Consider the following 18072-nt stretch of genomic DNA (forward strand, 5'->3'; position numbering starts at 1 on the left):
CTAATAATTGCTCTTTCTTTTATTTTCAAGATGCCCAGTGTGTAGTGGATATCTATGTTAACTATGACTGCGATTTAAACGCTGCTAATATATTTGAACGACTTGTAAATGATTTGTCCAAAATTGCACAAGGACGAAGTGGGCATGAGTTGGGAATGACACCTTTACAGGTAAGAAAAAGACCTTTGAAGATAAAGTACTATTATTTTTTTTTTTTCCATAAATGGTGCTCTCTGCATCGTTATTGATACTTCCAGTGATTTGTGTGGTCTGCAACCTACTGATGTTACTTACTTTCTGAGTTAGCTAATTAGCAATGGGATGCTGAAGCAATATGATTAATTTACTTGATGATTTTGCTGCATATTTACATTGTGAGACTAGGCTTGTTCTGTGCTCTTTTGGGCTGCCATGGGAGAGAGAATCAAATGAGCCTTCCACTGCCTTACTGAAATGACTTTCCTTCTGGAGCTTATAAACCTTCTTTCTATATATGCTTTGCACAAACTTTGTGCCATATCTCCACCATAAGTGTTTTATTTTTAAAGTTATACTTTCCCAATCCTTAAAATGAGGGTGGAGTATAGACTGCTTTCAGCAAGAACAGATATTTGTTGTTGTCTTTGTCCTACAGCAGTGTTTTTCTAGCCCAGCCTAATGGGTTTCAGGGCTGAAGTGAACTTGGTGCCAGTGTTGGTCTCAGATCTAAGTGTACCTCACACCTTAGATTAGAGTCGTATCAATGCTTGCCTGATTGTTTTACTACTTTTTTTTTTTTCCTTTGTTCCTTTCACCAGCAAATGGAAGTAAAAATCAGAATATGTTTGTTTCAGATTTGCCTAGAACTGTTTATTTTATAGCTGAGTGAGACACTTGTCTTGCTTGTGGAGAGTATTTGTCACTAGAGACTTAGTGAATGATCATAATCATTCATACAACAAAAGGGCTGCATTTAGGATTTGGTGTATATTGCCCCTCAGTTGTACTCATCAGCTGTCAATAGACAATGTACTTAAAGCGGCTGGAATGTGTTCTGGTGTCAGTCTGGTTACAGTTTTTGGACCAGATGTATCCAACCTAAATAATCAAGGGGCAAAAAATATGTTATAACCAACAGATTTTCCCCTAACTGACAGACTTTCTAAGATTTGAATGGTGTGATGTAATGCCTCCCTAAAAAATTGTGGATATACATATATTGGTTTGGGTTTTTTGGTTTAGGCGGGTTTTTCTGTTTTGTTTTTTTAGGAACTAAGCCTGAGGAAAAAAGGACTTGAATGTTTGGTTTCTATTTTAAAATGTATGGTAGAATGGAGCAAAGACCTCTATGTGAACCCCAATCATCAGGCTAGCTTGGGTAAGATTGTTTCCTTATGGAAAGACTAATTTGTTTACTAAGTTTGTCCTTGTGTTTATTCAGTGTTTAGAAGCTATTCAGAAGCGTGGATGCTAGGCTTTTACATAAGGATTTGTTTAAACAAATTAAGTATTTTACAAACAATTGTTAATGCTTCTGTGGTAATTGACTCTCCAAGTGTCTGGTTCAAATAACCAGGTTCTGTTTAAGAGCTTTAGCCAGGCCATTGTCTACACTGTAAAAGCTGGCTTATGTAGAATAGGCATGTGACAAATCTTGCGGTTACTAAGTTGAAGTGCAAGAATTTCTCCACAGCTGCTGCTGCTCTTCTTCAGCAAAATCTAATCTTTTGTTAGATTATTTTAGAACTGCATCTATAAAGTGTCTTCATGTAATGTAGAAAAATACATGTGGTAAAATAAGAATATTGACTCATAAATTTCTACTAAAAAGTTCTAAAACTAAAAGCTTTTGACTGAACAGGATAACTTAAGTCTTGCCCTGTTTATAAATAGGTTCCTATAAACCATCTGAACAGGAAATGGCTGAAGGTAAATGCCTTGAGAGTGGAGGGAGACGGAGTAGTGTCAGTTCCTTGGACTCCACTGTGTCATCAGGAGTTGGAAGTGTTGGAACCCAGACTGCTGTCCCAGATGACCCTGAGCAATTTGAAGTCATCAAGCAACAAAAGGAAATCATTGAACATGGGATAGAACTGTAAGTCCAGTATGATGGGAAAATAAAAGTTCACTAGTTAAAAAACTATATGTACAACCATATTTTTTTCATGGGGTCTTACACAGTCAAACCTGTAAGGACATTTACAAGTTGATCTTCATGCTGAAGACTCTTGCCTGCTGTTGTCAAAAGCCTACGCTGGAGGCTATTGTAGTTAAAAGACATTCAGTATAAATCTTGGGTGGAGTGGAGGGTGGTTTCACAGCTTTCCTTTGTGCTGGTTCATCTGCACAAGAGAGGAAAGTGTGTGTATACCTAGAGGGAAATTGATTTGAGCAAGCAGGCTTAATATTGTCTTATAGCTCTTACACTAATTGTTGTCTTCTATTGAAATAGAATTTGGACAATTTGATCATTGTCCAGCAACGCTTTAGTACTTTTTCATTAAATTGAAAGTCTTCATGTCTGTAAATGCTGTGGAAAGGTTTTAAACAGCAACACTTTTAACATTTCATGGAAATTCTCCAACTTTTAATATTTCCAAAGGGTCAGTTTTTAAGGGAGTTTTCCAGCAATAACTTCTAGGTTTATCAGCAATTGAATGTACCTTGAGATGTAGCCTAAAGTGCGATATAGTTAATACACTTGTTACACATTCCTTAACCTTTCTCTAACTAGAAAAAAAGACATAGAGCTACAGCACAGAATTTTTGGTTTAGAAAGGCTCTATAAAACAAAACTTCTGTAGACTGGGATATTTTTCAATTGTATGTCTTAATTTCCCCATGTTGTTGTCTGAATAGGTTTAATAAAAAACCAAAGAGAGGAATACAGTATCTACAGGAGCAGGGAATGCTTGGCACTACAGCAGAGGACATTGCACAATTTTTGCACCAAGAAGAACGTCTCTGTTCTGTAAGACTACATGCAACATAATTAATGCTTTTGCCCTTAACATATTTTCCCCTGTGTTCTCATGTCTATATGCGCTTTCTCTTTAGATCATATTTCATTAATAGTTAACTGAAAGTGTAAGGGTTCTAATGAAGGTACTTAATAACAATGCTACTTTCTATTAATGCTTGTCTTGATGTCCAAGGCCTTTTAGTAAAGTAGCTGTGTTTACAATAAAGCACTGAAGGGATCCCCATAAATGGGAACTTCCGTTCTATCTGTATCTGCGTTAGCGGTAGGTAGCTGGGAATATCAAGCTTTCTCTACTGCAGCTGAAACTGGGCATGGTTCAGCTTTCCTTGGCTCTACAGTAATGCAGACCTTGCCTTGGAGAGTGAGGGAAGCAAGAATATGCAGACTAAAGGCATTTGTAATGATTCTGGTTTCTTGTCATCCTTCTGACGGTTGCTCTGCCTGCTCAGTGAAGCCTATCAGTCTTACAACATTGACAGCTGTGCAATTCTTGTACTATAAACTTCCTTGCAAAGCTGGCAGTTGAATTACACAGTACTAACTGTCTCTTGTGTTTCTAGACTCAAGTAGGGGAATTTCTGGGGGAAAGCAACAAGTTTAACAAGGAAGTGATGTATGCCTATGTAGACCAGCTTGATTTCTGTGGAAAAGACTTTGTCTCTGCCCTGCGTATATTTCTGGAAGGTTTTCGTCTGCCAGGTGAAGCCCAGAAGATTGATAGATTGATGGAGAAGTTTGCTGCTAGATATATTGAATGCAACCAACGGTAATTCAAAACCTTTGTATTGGATAGGTGCCTGAAGAATGGCTGTATTGTTTGTGGCCGTTAAAGGCTAGGTGCAACTCACACTCATACCAGGCCAGGAAATTCTACAGGCTTATGTGCAGAGCAGATCTTGTTGCTACTCTTGGTGCTGAAACTCTTCAGCAGCTAGGCGAAATGGAAGCTTTGGACAAAGTATCCTGATGCTGGCATTTCATTAAATCCCAAGCACTTGCTAGAAGGAATTACTGCAAGAGGGAAGCCCTAAGTATGTTAAATTATCTCTGTATTAGCTGTTCTGTTTTTAAACAAATGTAGATCAGTCAAGTGTAAAGAACAGTAATAACCATGAGGAAGTACTAAAATTAAATCCATATGGCATAAATAGCTAATAAGATGTTACATATGTTTTTGCCCATTACATGTTGAACAAAATGTATATACAAGTTCGTTGACAAAGTAGGCAGCGTTGCTATTGTTTCTAATGCAATAAACTAGCATTGAAGTTTAGCTACGTGTTCAGGCTTAATTGGTTCTCATTCCTTAGTCCAGTTGGTGCATCACTGGTTTTGTATAATTCTCTATGAAACCCTGGGAGTGAAAAATAAGCTGTTTTTTAGCTTTTTGTAGGATTACTCAAAGAAGGATAATGTATAATCTTTTGGGAATGTACTTGAAAATTCCAGTCATTGCTAGTTTTCAACATTGTGAAGAAGACGCTTTTGTATTTTTTCCCCTTTTTATTTGCATTTTAAAGCACTTTAGTCTTTAGGAATGTATGAAGCCCTAGTTTTAGGCTCTGTTAGCTCTTCGGTTGAATGCATAGCACATCTGAGTATTTCTCTTTCATGTAGAAATAGAGCTAATGGGTTGAGGAATTAGGGCTCTAAAAATCTGTTGTGTTTTTTTTTCCTCTCTTAGGCAAACGCTATTTGCTAGTGCTGACACTGCCTATGTTTTGGCATACTCTATTATAATGCTGACTACAGACTTGCACAGTCCACAGGTAGAAATTAAAAAAACAAGCTTGTAGAAATTCAAATTTACCTGGAACTTGCATTCAAAATCTGATATCCAACTTACATTCTTTTTTACAGGTAAAAAATAAGATGACAAAGGAGCAATACATTAAAATGAATCGAGGAATCAATGACAGTAAAGACCTGCCAGTAGAGTATTTATCCACAATCTATGAAGAAATAGAAGGAAAGAAAATTGCAATGAAAGAAACAAAAGAATACGCAATTACAACAAAGTGTAGTAAACCAAGTAAGGAAGTACTAGAAGCTGGAAAGACCACAGTGCTCTTGAACTGTTACAGTAACTTCCAGGATAGCATAGTGGAGTTCAGATCCCTTTTTGAAAATATCTTTGTGCAATAAAGTAATTAAAATGAAGTCTTAAATCGAGGTGTGGGTTTTAGTGCTGGAGTTCCTTGCTTGCTGCCGATGACAGCCTCGTGAATCCTAACATTCTGGAAAATTTTTGCTTTTAGATTTATCGTAGAATCACAGAAGGGTTTGGGTTGGAAAGGACCTTAAAGATCATATAGTTCCAGTCACCTTGCCATGGGCAGGGACGTTTCATTTGTCAATACTTTCATTTAACATTTTTTTACATTCAGTGTGAAGACATGGAATATGCTTTTATAAAAGAGAAACCAATGCAACTGTGTGGTGTTCCCCTTAGGCGTAGCTAATGAGAAGCAGCGGAGGTTGTTGTACAACTTGGAGATGGAACAAATGGCTAAAACAGCTAAAGCCCTCATGGAAGCAGTAAGCCATGCAAAGGCTCCTTTTACTAGTGCCACTCATCTGGATCATGTCAGACCCATGTTCAAAGTGAGTGTGAATTTCTCCTTGTCTCTTCATTGCTAAAAGTTTTAAGCATGAAAAAAAAGTGGAAAATTACTCTGAAGAGTTAGTTAATGCAACTGGTGGACTCTTCGGATATGTTTGGTTTCAGATACCTAGTGTTTTGCTCTAAAATCGTAATAGACTTCTGAACTGAGTTTTTTCCTTTCTTTAGCTTGTATGGACTCCGTTGCTGGCAGCGTACAGTGTTGGCTTGCAGAACTGTGATGACACAGAAGTTGCATCCCTGTGTTTGGAAGGAATACGATGTGCAATTAGAATAGCCTGTATCTTTGGAATGCAGGTTTGTATAAGACTTAGCATGGAGCTTGCTAAGGGCAGTGTAGGCTATGGGAGGGAAATGAAGAATTACAAACGACTTAGAAAATGAAGTGTCTCATCTACTTTTTTGAAATGGTAAAATAAAATACTGCCTCTCGTTTCAGTTTGTTTTAAGATCTTGATATCAAGCTTTTCTTCAACTCTGCTTTCTTTTCACTGTTGAGTCTTCTATTAAGAGCGTTTGCTAACGTGCCTTCTACTCTCCTTCAGCTGAAAAGTGCTCTAATAGTGCCAACTATACATAGAAGGAAAATTGTTTAGGCATGCTGGACAAGTAGCTTTCTCTGGCTCTTCACAGACTTGATTACGATGCTTATTTCTCTGTCTTGTAGCTTGAACGAGATGCTTACGTACAGGCTCTTGCTCGTTTTTCCTTGTTGACTGCCAGTTCCAGTATTACAGAAATGAAACAGAAGAATATAGATACCATTAAGACACTTATTACAGTTGCTCACACAGATGGCAACTATCTTGGGAACTCTTGGCACGAGGTAAAGACATGATTCGTTTAAGCAGTGCAACTGCATTGTCCTCTGAAAACTTGTAAGATGATGTTCTGCTATTTCCACTCTTAATAACTGTATTAGATCCCTGTATGTGTCAGAACTCTGTTTAAAATGTAGGTATAAGAGCATTATTTTGTTAAGGATTCTTTATATATATAAAATTAACTGCTTTTTTTTTTTGGCGCACCCTATAGACACTGTGTGACCAATACTATAATTTTAGTAGGTGCTTTTGGTATGGAATTAAAACCATATTAAAATCTCATTTAACTTCAGAGAATTCTGCACGAGCTATTCTATTCTTGTTCATGTAAACAAAAACGTTCTAGCACACAGGTCCAGATTTGTCTGTGCAGTATTTGGCAATATTTATACCATGATAACATTAAAAGTTAGGACTAAAATAACTTGGTGGGGGATAGGTCAAGATTGGCTATCAGGTTCTTATATATTTTCTTGACACATATTTACCAGGAGCTCTTTAATTAGACCTAAATCTGTGCTACTGTTAAAAGGAGCATTCCTGCTGCAATATGTTCTCTGTGAATAGTCTCTAGCTACATGATTGTATGAGCGAAAAGGTTCTTTAGCTGATAAATTACTTGATCCTGGCTTACAGTGTACCATCACAAATGCTTGTGCCAGTCCAGGGGATGCTGCAGAGCTGGGAAGTAAGAAGGAAGAGGTTTTGTGCTGATGGCAAGGCAGAGTTTTGGCATTTTCACTGTCTAGTTTGGAGCATTATTACTCAGTGGTAGCTGCAATAATTCAGTCTTTTTATCTCTCTGGGACAATGAACTCTCTAGAAGATTGTCTCCGAGTTGTTTATAGTTCTGGAAGTTGATGCTGTGAGAAGTAATAAAATGATTTCCTCTAGTACTTAGAGATCCAAGTTTGATTTAGGGCACTTTTTTTTTTTTTCTCATATTGGACTGGTTCATGGCAGCTGGTGATCTTGAATGAATCACTCAACTTTATTTCCAGTTGTATTAGTAATGTTTCAGCTACATCAGAATGTTATCATTGTCAAAGTTGTTTTAAAGTTTAGAGAACCTGGAAGGGTTATAAATATTAAAAATAAAAATGTTAAGAATAAAAATGTGATGGTGTCCAGAAACACAATGTTCAAATATTTTTGGTTTTAGATCTTGAAATGTATTAGCCAGCTGGAACTAGCACAACTTATAGGAACTGGAGTGAAAACTCGGTATTTATCTGGCTCTGGGCGTGAAAGGGAAGGAAGCATTAAAGGCTATGCATCTGGAGGGGAAGAGTTTATGGGCCTAGGATTAGGTAAGATGAATAATCTTGGACTTCACAAAGATGCACATGTAAATGAAGTGTGATGGCTAAGAAAGTTCAGTGTTATAAGATATTAAAATAAATTCACTTGCTTCCAGGGTAAGCGATACTGGATTGATAAAACTTAAAAAAATGGAATGGTATACTGCAAGATGTATTTGTAATTATCAAATCTGTTTTAACTTCGTAGTTGGGTTAAGCTATTTAACAAAACTCCTCTAGTTTTATTTGTCGGAATATTTTGTTGTCAAAACTGTTCTATTATACTTACTAGGTCATGGTTTTGCTACCAGTATTATCAATTATTTCTTTCTGCACTCTGTTCTTAACAATAAAAACATAAGCCATTTACCTTTAGGAGTTAATACATGTTTCAATGATCCAATAATTGGTTTTCCAAAAGAATTTCTTATCTCTGCATGTTGGGCTTGCTGTTCTAGTTCGTATTCCTGCAGCATGTGCAAGAAACAGAGCTTAGATTTTTAAGCTGTAAATTAGAAGGACAAAGCAAGTTGCCTTAATCTTTGGAAAACCACCAAGGAAACCTTCTAATTTGAAAATACTATGATGATGATGAATATAACAGAACTGTGCTCAGTGTTGACTACTTGCATCTAACTTAAAGTTCATGTTTTAAATTAATACTTTATAATTTCCAGTCTTAACAGCATTGTGTTTTCTTAACTTAATAAACATGATGGTCAAAGCACAATGCTCTAAGGGAAAAGAAACATACTTCTTACTAGATGTTTAATTTTGTAATAATATGGCACAGAATTGGCAAAGGCATCATCTGCTCCATATAAGTTATATGCTAATTTGGAAGCAGTAGACACTTTTCTTTGTCTACTTGTATTAAGTTGGGCTTAAAGTCATAATTTCATGAGGCTGAATACTAGTTTTTAATGTCTTCTTATTGCAGGTAACCTTGTGGGAAGTGGAGCTGATAAACGACATATGGCAAGCATTCAAGAGTCTGTGGGAGAGACCAGTTCACAGAGTGTAGTGGTAGCAGTAGACAGGTACTGAGAATATAATCTTTCTGGGGAATGTGAGTTGAAGTTACTGACCCATCCTCACTTTATTTGCAGACACTGACAGGGGCTGCTGTTCTTGAAGCCTCTTTCTCTTGTGAGAACGATTCTGATACTTAGATGCTTTCTCTGGACCCAATGAGTATATCTCTTTAGACATGTAATATTCACAAAAGATGGTGATTAAATAGTAGTAGAACTCATGTAGTGTTTTGTGAGAAGGGGTACTGTGTGTATGCCAGTGAAGACCAGAATTATGTTAATATTAGAATATTTACCTATTTTTGGTTAATAAATTTGTCTGATAGTTGTCTCTGACTTCTGTGTTCTGTGTATTTGGGTTCTTTCTTTTTTTTCCCTAGGACTTTTTTTCCTTTTTTTTTTCAGTCTGAACAGGACAGGTATCTGAAATTTAATAAATGCCCTTAACCTATCAAACCATGCAGTTTTCTTTGGTCTTGTGAACTTCTGTTATTTCAGCATTTCTCTCTTTGCTGTTCTTGAGCTCTTTATTCATTAGTCATTGCGTTCTCATCTAAATCGCTATTTTTCTCATCTGTCCTTTTAAAATGTTGTGTGAAGAGATGCTCTTATCATAAACCGTGTGTTGGAAGGGGACTTTTTTATAATTATTGAAACTATTGGGCAAGTCTGTAGAATCACATAGTCAGACTTGAAGTATTTATTGTAACATAAATGTGCCTGTTACCATATAAAAATCTAAAAGCTTTGGGAACGTTCTCCACTTATCAGTGTTTTATATGAACCACTGTCAGTGGGATGAACTCCTCTCAAGACTCTGAACAGCTGAAGGGTAAGAAGGGACAATGGTGCATCCATAGTCTTTCTGCTTTTTCTTTTGATGGCCACAACTTACAGTATTCTTGAACCATATAAAGATCAAGCAGGTCACTGGCATCCACTAAAGTATTGCACCAAATCTTTCTTAATGTCTTTCTATTCTCCCTGTGAAATTTAACATGCTGTCACATAAATGAGTGTTGCAGCACTACTTGCCCTGGATAAAATTGGGACCCTGTGCCTGTTTCCTGCAGTGGGGTAGGAGCACAGTAGGCTGTCACCTGCAGCAGGAAAGAGAATGCTTAGACTGGGAGAAGGACATGAACTGCCAACGAGTAAGAATGAAACAGTTGCAGAGTTCATGGCATGGAGGATTGTAAATTACCTCCAGGAGTGGGATGTTTTTTGCTTACATCCCTAAGATGTGATTGACTCTTGTGGATGCGCAGCTCAAACTGCAACTCATTTATTTGTTCCACAGGATATTTACAGGATCAACGAGGCTGGATGGAAATGCGATAGGTATGTATGCTGACCTTTTGGTGGGCTACAGGAACTCTTGCAACGTAATGTCCTGAACTTACAGTAGTGTGTTTTGTTGTTCAGTTGACTTTGTCCGATGGCTGTGTGCTGTTTCCATGGATGAGCTGGCTTCCCCACACCATCCACGCATGTTCAGCCTGCAGAAGATAGTGGAGATATCATATTACAACATGAATCGCATTAGACTGCAGTGGTCAAGGATTTGGCATGTGATTGGAGATCACTTCAATAAGGTATTTTTTTAAATCAAGTTATAGAACATATATGAATAGCAGGACTTCTTCAATCAGCTTTTTCCTCTTATGTTCTTACTGAAAAAATCCATTGGAGGCCCCTAAAGGAAGCACCTATTTAAAAATCTAAAGCATATAAATAGGAATGGAGCTATTTCTGGGAATGATCTTTAATCACTTCGTTATATGATTTTGTATTTGTAATTTTTCTTTGTCATTGTCTTTATCCTTCTGATCAAATGCCAAGATAGTTTTCCTCTAAAATATATATGGATGATCCTGGAGGAACAGAGTAATTTTCTGTAGGAAAAGGACCATGTTTGGGGGAGGAGGTTAGCCTAAGATGTCTATTTCTATTTTAGTGTCCAGCTGGCTATTATAGTTCTGCACTTGTTGCATACAGAATCCATGGGTCAGTCTGGTTGGATCAAATGACTGAGAAATCCTTCTCTGAAAGTAACCACCTGTTTTCTAAATACCTGAACACTAGAATGTGTTAGCTGTTTTTAGGGGACTGACATGAAACTTGAATGATGAATTTGTTTCTTGTATAAGTAATACATTAGCTGCTAAGTGTTTGAAAATATGCTTTTCATCTAGGTTGGATGTAACCCTAATGAGGATGTTGCCATCTTTGCAGTAGACTCATTAAGGCAGCTGTCAATGAAATTTCTTGAGAAGGGAGAGTTAGCCAACTTCCGCTTCCAGAAAGACTTCCTAAGACCTTTTGAGCATATTATGAAGAAAAACAGGTATGATGCACGGCAGTTTCTGTGTTTAGCTTGCTTTAGCCCTACTTAAAGATGTTACTTGGTGTGGGTTAGATTGTCATGTACGGCAAGTGGCACAGTTACTTTGTGCCAGGGCAAAAATTGTGCCACTTGGGAAAGTCTTACTTTTCTCTTTTTTTAAGATCTCCAACTATTCGGGACATGGTAATACGCTGTATTGCTCAGATGGTGAACTCTCAAGCTGGTAATATTCGATCAGGCTGGAAAAACATCTTTGCAGTCTTTCATCAAGCAGCGTCCGACCATGATGGGAATATTGTGGAGCTGGCCTTTCAAACTACAGCACACATAGTTAGTAAGTAATTCTTGACAGATATGAGTACCCAAATTAGTTTAGCGGCTGTGGTTCTAGTTTAAAAGGCCCATCTTAATAAGACTTTTGTATTTCCAGGTGAGTAAACACAGCATCTTGCAGCCAAACTGTTTAAACTCTGCAGCTACATCTTACCTGTTAAGTCTTCTGATGACTATGGACAGGAAAAACTACATATAGATATCCTGCTATAGAGCTTTGGAAGTTTGGAATACATTCAATAAGTTTGTATGTTGCCCCATCTGTCACAATAATTTGTTTTGGGTTAAGGAATGCATTTCACAAACTTCCATGCCAATTCAGTATCGTATTATAAGGGGATCATAAAGGTTGTGATGTTGATATGTGACTACTTACGGAGTTTTGTTCATACAATCTACCTGTTCTAAAAGTATATTTGGACAACATACTGCTACCACTTTCAAAGGAAGACAATGTCCTGAAACTACCCTTTTCCCATTAAGTAGCATGGGGAAAAAGAGCTATGGACAGTATTAATAAATGCAGATAGTAACAAAACTTTTTTGCCAAATTGAATTGCATAGATCTTCGGAGTTATAGTTTGTTCAAAAGCTTGTACACATTGGATTTGTGTTGCATTTAGTTTGTCCCTTAAGTCTGAAATCTAACTAACTTTTCCTCTCTTGCTACAGAATATGAATAATTACAGGCTTATAATTTAGGTGAATTAGGTAACTTCTTTCACAGCAGGGAACCTAACATCAAGCTTTACTCCTATTATTTCTCAAAATATTTTAAGAGCTTTGGGTTGCATATGCTGTGGAGGAAACTGAACCATGTAAGAAGCCATGAAATAATCTTAGATTATAAAATTGGTAATTATCCAACACGAGAAAATACAATGCTGACAAATTTGGGGGGTGGGGTGGGATGGGGAAGAATGCAAGGGAAAACAGAAAACCATATTTAATCTAGAAGATCTGGGGTTTTTTGTGTTTGTCTATTCAGTAGTGGTATAACATGGTTGACATATGTAGATCAATGCCAGTTTATCTATGGATTTCACTATCTGTAAATTTTAAAAAGTGTCTTTGTTCTTCACAGCAAATATTTTTCAGCAGCACTTTCCAGCAGCAATTGACTCATTTCAGGATGCGGTAAAGTGTCTTTCTGAGTTTGCCTGTAATGTTGCATTTCCGGACACCAGCATGGAAGCTATTAGACTTATTCGGTATTGTGCAAAATATGTTTCAGAAAGACCACAGGTATTTTCTTTTAATTTTCACCCTTGTGTATTCCTAAACTAACTTCTACTGTTAAACTGAGACTTATCTTGTAACTAAGAAAGAGCTTTCAGACTCAAGTCTCCCAGCAGTGTTTATATTAAAAGCTAATTTAGAATTAAGAGTCATTTTGGTTATGTAAGCAGTAAACTAGGACTAATTAAAAAATTTTAAGTCTCATCAGTCCAAATTGGAAATAACTGAATGAAATAGTCTCTTTTTTTTTTTAGCGTTAGGATGACCTGGAAAACAATACTTCCTGTTCTGTCACCCTAATCATGTCTAGTTAAATTGGTTACAAACATGCATATTTTTCTACATTAGTCTATTGTGCAAATACTCAATATAACAATCATTTTGCTGAAAAGAGCCTGGAGTTAAATTGCAGTTGTGTGTTACCACTGAGAGATGTGCATATTGTATCCAATATGCCAGGAAAATGTAGAACTGGTTTATGCCAAACTTAGATTTCCTTATTACCTATATTTATATAATTGTTGCATGTCACTGTTAATCTTGCTTCCTAATATCCAAATCTCTGCAACTTGTAAAGCATCTAGCAGGACCTAAGTAAAATTTATTTAAGTAGTTATTTTCCATAGTTTTTTCCCTCATATTTTCACAAATAGTTACGTCTCAGTTTTGTACTTCTCTTTTACAGGAGTTGTGTGTTATGGTAGAAACTAAGCTAACTTGTCAAGTCTGTCTGTGCCACTAGTATTATCTAAATCTGTCAGATGTAAAGATTTTTGAGGTGGTTGGTTTGTTTTGTTTGTTTGTTTTTTTAAATCTTTTCTTCTGCATGTCTCCAAGGTATTAAGAGAATACACGAGTGATGACATGAATGTTGCTCCTGGAGACAGAGTATGGGTTAGAGGGTGGTTTCCCATTTTATTTGAACTTTCTTGTATCATCAATCGTTGCAAATTAGATGTTCGAACAAGGTAAGAAAGCTTTTTTTTTTTTTTTTAAATTCAGTTATTGAAGAGATCTCAGGTATGTATTTTAACATCTTTTTTCTATGTTTGGGTTTGTTTATAGAGGCTTAACAGTGATGTTTGAAATAATGAAGAGTTATGGCCATACTTTTGAAAAGCACTGGTGGCAAGATCTATTCAGAATTGTGTTTCGGATTTTTGATAATATGAAACTCCCTGAACAACAAACGGAGGTAAAAACAACAACAAAATCAAACAAACAAAAGGCAAGAAAATGTTTGAGTTGTTTTTTTTAACAACTCAAACAATCAAGGAATAAGTTTGTATTGGTGGTATTGTCAGTGTATTTCCACCTCGTACTGCCCCAAACCTAGTGATATGTTGTTGTATTCTACTGTATTCTGTGGGTATGTATGAAATTTGTCATAATACCCAGTGACCTATCTGTCTGCCTCAATATTTTGAAGGAGAATATTCACACTTTATGGAAATGTATGGTTTTTAGAACAGTGTTTGTGTGGCCAACTTAATGCTTCTGACAAGACATCTGTAGTAGTGAGGCTTTTCAGTTTTATCTAAATTCTATTCCTTGCCTCAGAGGCCATGTCCTTTGTTGAATAGCTGTGCAAAAGCTAAGTGCTGTCATTATAGAACCACCCACATAAAAATAAAGACTTTTTGTTTTTTTTCTCAGAAATCTGAATGGATGACCACCACATGCAACCATGCACTTTATGCAATATGTGATGTATTCACGCAATTTTATGAAGCTTTAAATGAGATCCTTCTTCCTGACATACTTGCACAGTTACACTGGTGTGTAAAACAAGGTAGCTTATTTACTTATACATTTTGATTAATGTATTTTTTAAATGCTCGTTACTTAAGAGGAAAGTTAACTGAATTTTGGAAGAATAAATCAGCTAGGTAGCTCTTCCATTACTGTGTTTATAACGTGTTTATGGTGCTATTTTGACAGAGCAAAAGCTTTTAAAGAGTTGGCTTAATCTTCTGCCAGCAACCTTTTTCCATTTGGCAGCATGAATAAAATACCTCATTTATTTACACATATATATATATATACACACACACACACATATGTATGCATTCTGATTTTTTTTTTCTTCTTTTCTCTAACCCTCCCCATTACTTTCTACATACAACTTTCTAAAGAATGTGTTTTCTTTTGGGCTTCAACTCTTATGCATGAAATCCTGCATACTGCCAGCATGGAATGTGGTGGGACTACCTTGCAGGAAATCATAGGTTTCTAATAGGTGCTTTTCCTTCCTTTGTTGCACTGTATGCTTTCTTTCTGCTTCTCTCCTGTCCTCTGTCTTCCCTGTTTGGATTTCAATCTCCTGAAGTCTATTTTTAAATATTAATTTTTATTCAATAGGTTCCTAAGCTTGGTATTATTGTAATATACTTTGTAAGTAGGCTTTGAGCTAAGAAACCATGCAATTCACAATATCGGTAAAAATGTTTAACAGAGCAGTAATAGAGAATGCTTACTTTTTTATTCATATAGTAGAAGTTGATAAATATGGAACATTCATTTCACAGATAATGAGCAGTTGGCTCGATCAGGTACAAACTGCCTCGAAAACCTGGTAATACTAAATGGACAGAATTTCAGCCCTGAAGTCTGGGGCCAGACATGCAATTGTATGCTAGAAATCTTCAAAACCACTATTCCTCATGTGTAAGTTCATAAATTTAATTCTCATATTGATACCTGAATCAAGAGCAACAATATTTACTACTTTTTTTTTTTTTTTAACTTTGTGAAGCTTGCTGACATGGAGGCCTGCAGGAATGGAGGAAGATTCAGCTGAAAAACACTTGGTAGGAATTAATTCTGTGCAATAAAATAACTTGAAGGGTAGTGTGGTAGGTTAGTTTTCAAAATATTTTATTCTAGTAAATACACTTGTCAACAAATACTGGAATTGACATTGGTTTGTATTTGGTGTCATTGTAAAATAGGATAGCATGGATTCAGGAAGCCCTTGAATCTAAGATTAGTGAAGTCATCTGAAAACTGTTAGCTTGTTGTATAGCTAATGTTTTGGATTGCTAGAATTTTTCTGCATTCTTTTGTAGGATTTAGACCTAGATCACCAGTCTTTGAGCAGCATGGATAAAAATGCTTCCGAAAGAGGACAAAGTCAGTTTTCAAATCCAACAGATGAGAGCTGGAAAGGTGGTCCTTATACAAGTAAGGAAAACATGCAAGTTTATTAAATGAACTTTTATAGCCACTCTTAGTCCAATTCTGTAGTTCTGCAGAGAAAGTTTTTGGGCACTTGATCTTGGAGTACCTCTTTACAACATGTGTTTATGCCTTGCAGAGAAATTTTCTCTTTAATGATGCTGTGAATTATCTTATAAATAGCAAAATGCTAATGGTAACGTAGTGTTTTTCTAACTTGTTCTAAGTGAATTATCCTAAGTTTGCTTCTGAAACTTGTGTTACTCCGTTTCATTAGACCAGAAACTATTTGCTGGCCTCCTTATAAAGTGTGTGGTACAGCTGGAATTGATACAGACCATTGATAATATAGTGTTCTATCCAGCAACAAGCAAGAAGGAAGATGCTGAGCACATGGCTGCAGCTCAGGTACCATCAGACTTATTTATAACCTTGTTGTGGTAGTAGGGTACAAGGACTATCAAATGCTCTGAAGTGTGTGTACAAAATAGAGTATCTGGTCTCTTCCTTTTTCTAACTCTCAGCATTACCCTGAATGTGTCTGTTGTTACTCTTAAGCTGTGATGATATTTTTTTTTTGACTGTCTCCAGTGTTTCCTGGCAGTCTGCCTGTTGGATTATTACAATTACATTACCATTATTTTTATTATCATAATATATTATTGTTGTTTTTATAGTGAATACATATTCATCAAGAATGTCTTTCATTTGTTTTGGGGAGAGCATTATTTTCTGTTGTTTAGCCTGAGTGTCTTCATTTAGCCACAGCTGAGGCTTTGCTTAGCCTCTAGGTGTTTACACAGGAGGAGATGCAGAGGTGGAATTTTAGCAAGGTTAATGGTCAAGATTTAACTTATTACCTGCCTCAGAGAGGTCCTTGTCCCTGAAAATTCTGATTGTAAGGAAAGATGCAAGGTAGCTCTTGTTTGGCTATGTTGATAAAGCCCTCAGAAGTTTAGGATAGTGCACACAGGTTGTGTTTTGGGGATGGTATAAACATATTGACCAATTTTAATGAAACTTGACTTTAGCTAAAAATAGGGAGTTTCTACACTATGTAGCATTTATACTTGCACTATTTTTGTGGTTCATTTTGATGTTTTTCAGAGTTTATCAGACCTTATTCAGTCAGGTCCTAGTGAAAATGTTCTATATTGTATTGCTATGATTTTCTAATGCCTTGATAAGGAGGTTCTTCCCTTGTTATGCTTGATTTTTTTTTTTTTTAATCAATAACTAGGATATATCATAACTTCTCCCTTTAAAAATACCCTACTGACAAGAATACAACTCTGATATTTGACAGGACTATTCTTCTGTGTTGTATTGCACTAATATTTCACTTGTACCTAGAAACAGCATATGGAGTTAGAGGTATATGGTCTGTGAAGTAACAAAGTCTCTTAAGCTCATACAAGAATGTTATTGACACTCCTTCATCCCCCCTCCCTTCTCTTCCTCCCCCCATTCAGCGAGATGCATTGGATGCAGATATCCACATTGACACAGAAGACCAAGGAATGTATAAATATATGTCTTCACATCACCTCTTTAAGTTGCTAGATTGTCTGCAAGAGTCTCATTCATTTTCAAAATCCTTTAATTCAAATTATGAACAGCGAACTGTGTTATGGAGAGCAGGTGAGGCTTTTATCTTTAGTTTGATAAAAACACTGAGCTCCACTCAAGCTTTAGCTATCGAGGTACAGAAAGATACCATTGTAGTAATCTCTACACTTAGTGTATGAGTGTTGCATGCTTTTATTACTTGTCTTCTTACTGATGACTTGAATAATTGTTTGCTAAATTATCTGTTTTTCTGATTAAAGTAGAGCCACATGGTTGGTACTACTGTAGTTAAGTATCTTTATAAATAGATTAGGTCTCAATAAAAATCAAGGAGGGGGAAATACTTTCTGGACAAGAAATCATTACTGTTCGTTAATGGAGGTATTGTTGATAAACTTTACTTCTTGGCTAGTAAATACAAATGTGAATGTTCCCTCTCTCCCTATGTGTAACGGCTTTCTAGGGTTCAAGGGTAAATCAAAACCGAACCTCTTGAAACAAGAGACCAGCAGCTTGGCTTGTTGCTTGAGAATACTCTTTCGAATGTATGTGGATGAAAACCGCCGAGACTCCTGGGATGCTATACAGCAACGGCTGCTTAGGTAAGAGTACCAGCTTGGTTCTGATGCTTTCTGTTTTCAGCCAGTACAGTGCATCTCTGGA

The 18072-nt window shown here is 36.5% G+C and overlaps 1 protein-coding gene across 1 annotated transcript in view; it reads left to right on the plus strand.

Moving 5' to 3' along the window:
• Window positions 1-18072, plus strand: part of ARFGEF2 (ADP ribosylation factor guanine nucleotide exchange factor 2) — a 38593-nt gene that overhangs the window by 14415 nt on the left and 6106 nt on the right. Inside the window, exons 12-37 of the mRNA XM_042800983.1 lie at window positions 31-170; window positions 1249-1357; window positions 1873-2074; window positions 2839-2950; window positions 3523-3728; window positions 4647-4731; window positions 4823-4994; window positions 5415-5566; window positions 5754-5882; window positions 6253-6411; window positions 7572-7719; window positions 8651-8750; window positions 10045-10085; window positions 10170-10339; window positions 10940-11091; window positions 11253-11425; window positions 12509-12669; window positions 13501-13631; window positions 13729-13858; window positions 14320-14455; window positions 15192-15330; window positions 15419-15473; window positions 15732-15846; window positions 16118-16248; window positions 17313-17481; window positions 17873-18011. Coding sequence (XP_042656917.1) covers window positions 31-170; window positions 1249-1357; window positions 1873-2074; window positions 2839-2950; window positions 3523-3728; window positions 4647-4731; window positions 4823-4994; window positions 5415-5566; window positions 5754-5882; window positions 6253-6411; window positions 7572-7719; window positions 8651-8750; window positions 10045-10085; window positions 10170-10339; window positions 10940-11091; window positions 11253-11425; window positions 12509-12669; window positions 13501-13631; window positions 13729-13858; window positions 14320-14455; window positions 15192-15330; window positions 15419-15473; window positions 15732-15846; window positions 16118-16248; window positions 17313-17481; window positions 17873-18011 — 3556 coding nt within the window. The remainder of the gene's footprint in view (window positions 1-30; window positions 171-1248; window positions 1358-1872; window positions 2075-2838; window positions 2951-3522; window positions 3729-4646; window positions 4732-4822; window positions 4995-5414; window positions 5567-5753; window positions 5883-6252; window positions 6412-7571; window positions 7720-8650; window positions 8751-10044; window positions 10086-10169; window positions 10340-10939; window positions 11092-11252; window positions 11426-12508; window positions 12670-13500; window positions 13632-13728; window positions 13859-14319; window positions 14456-15191; window positions 15331-15418; window positions 15474-15731; window positions 15847-16117; window positions 16249-17312; window positions 17482-17872; window positions 18012-18072) is intronic.

The sequence above is a fragment of the Tyto alba genome, unplaced genomic scaffold, assembly GCF_018691265.1.
Source record: "Tyto alba isolate M040663 unplaced genomic scaffold, T.alba_DEE_v4.0 Super-Scaffold_33, whole genome shotgun sequence".
In the NCBI taxonomy this organism is placed as follows: Eukaryota; Metazoa; Chordata; class Aves; order Strigiformes; family Tytonidae; genus Tyto; species Tyto alba.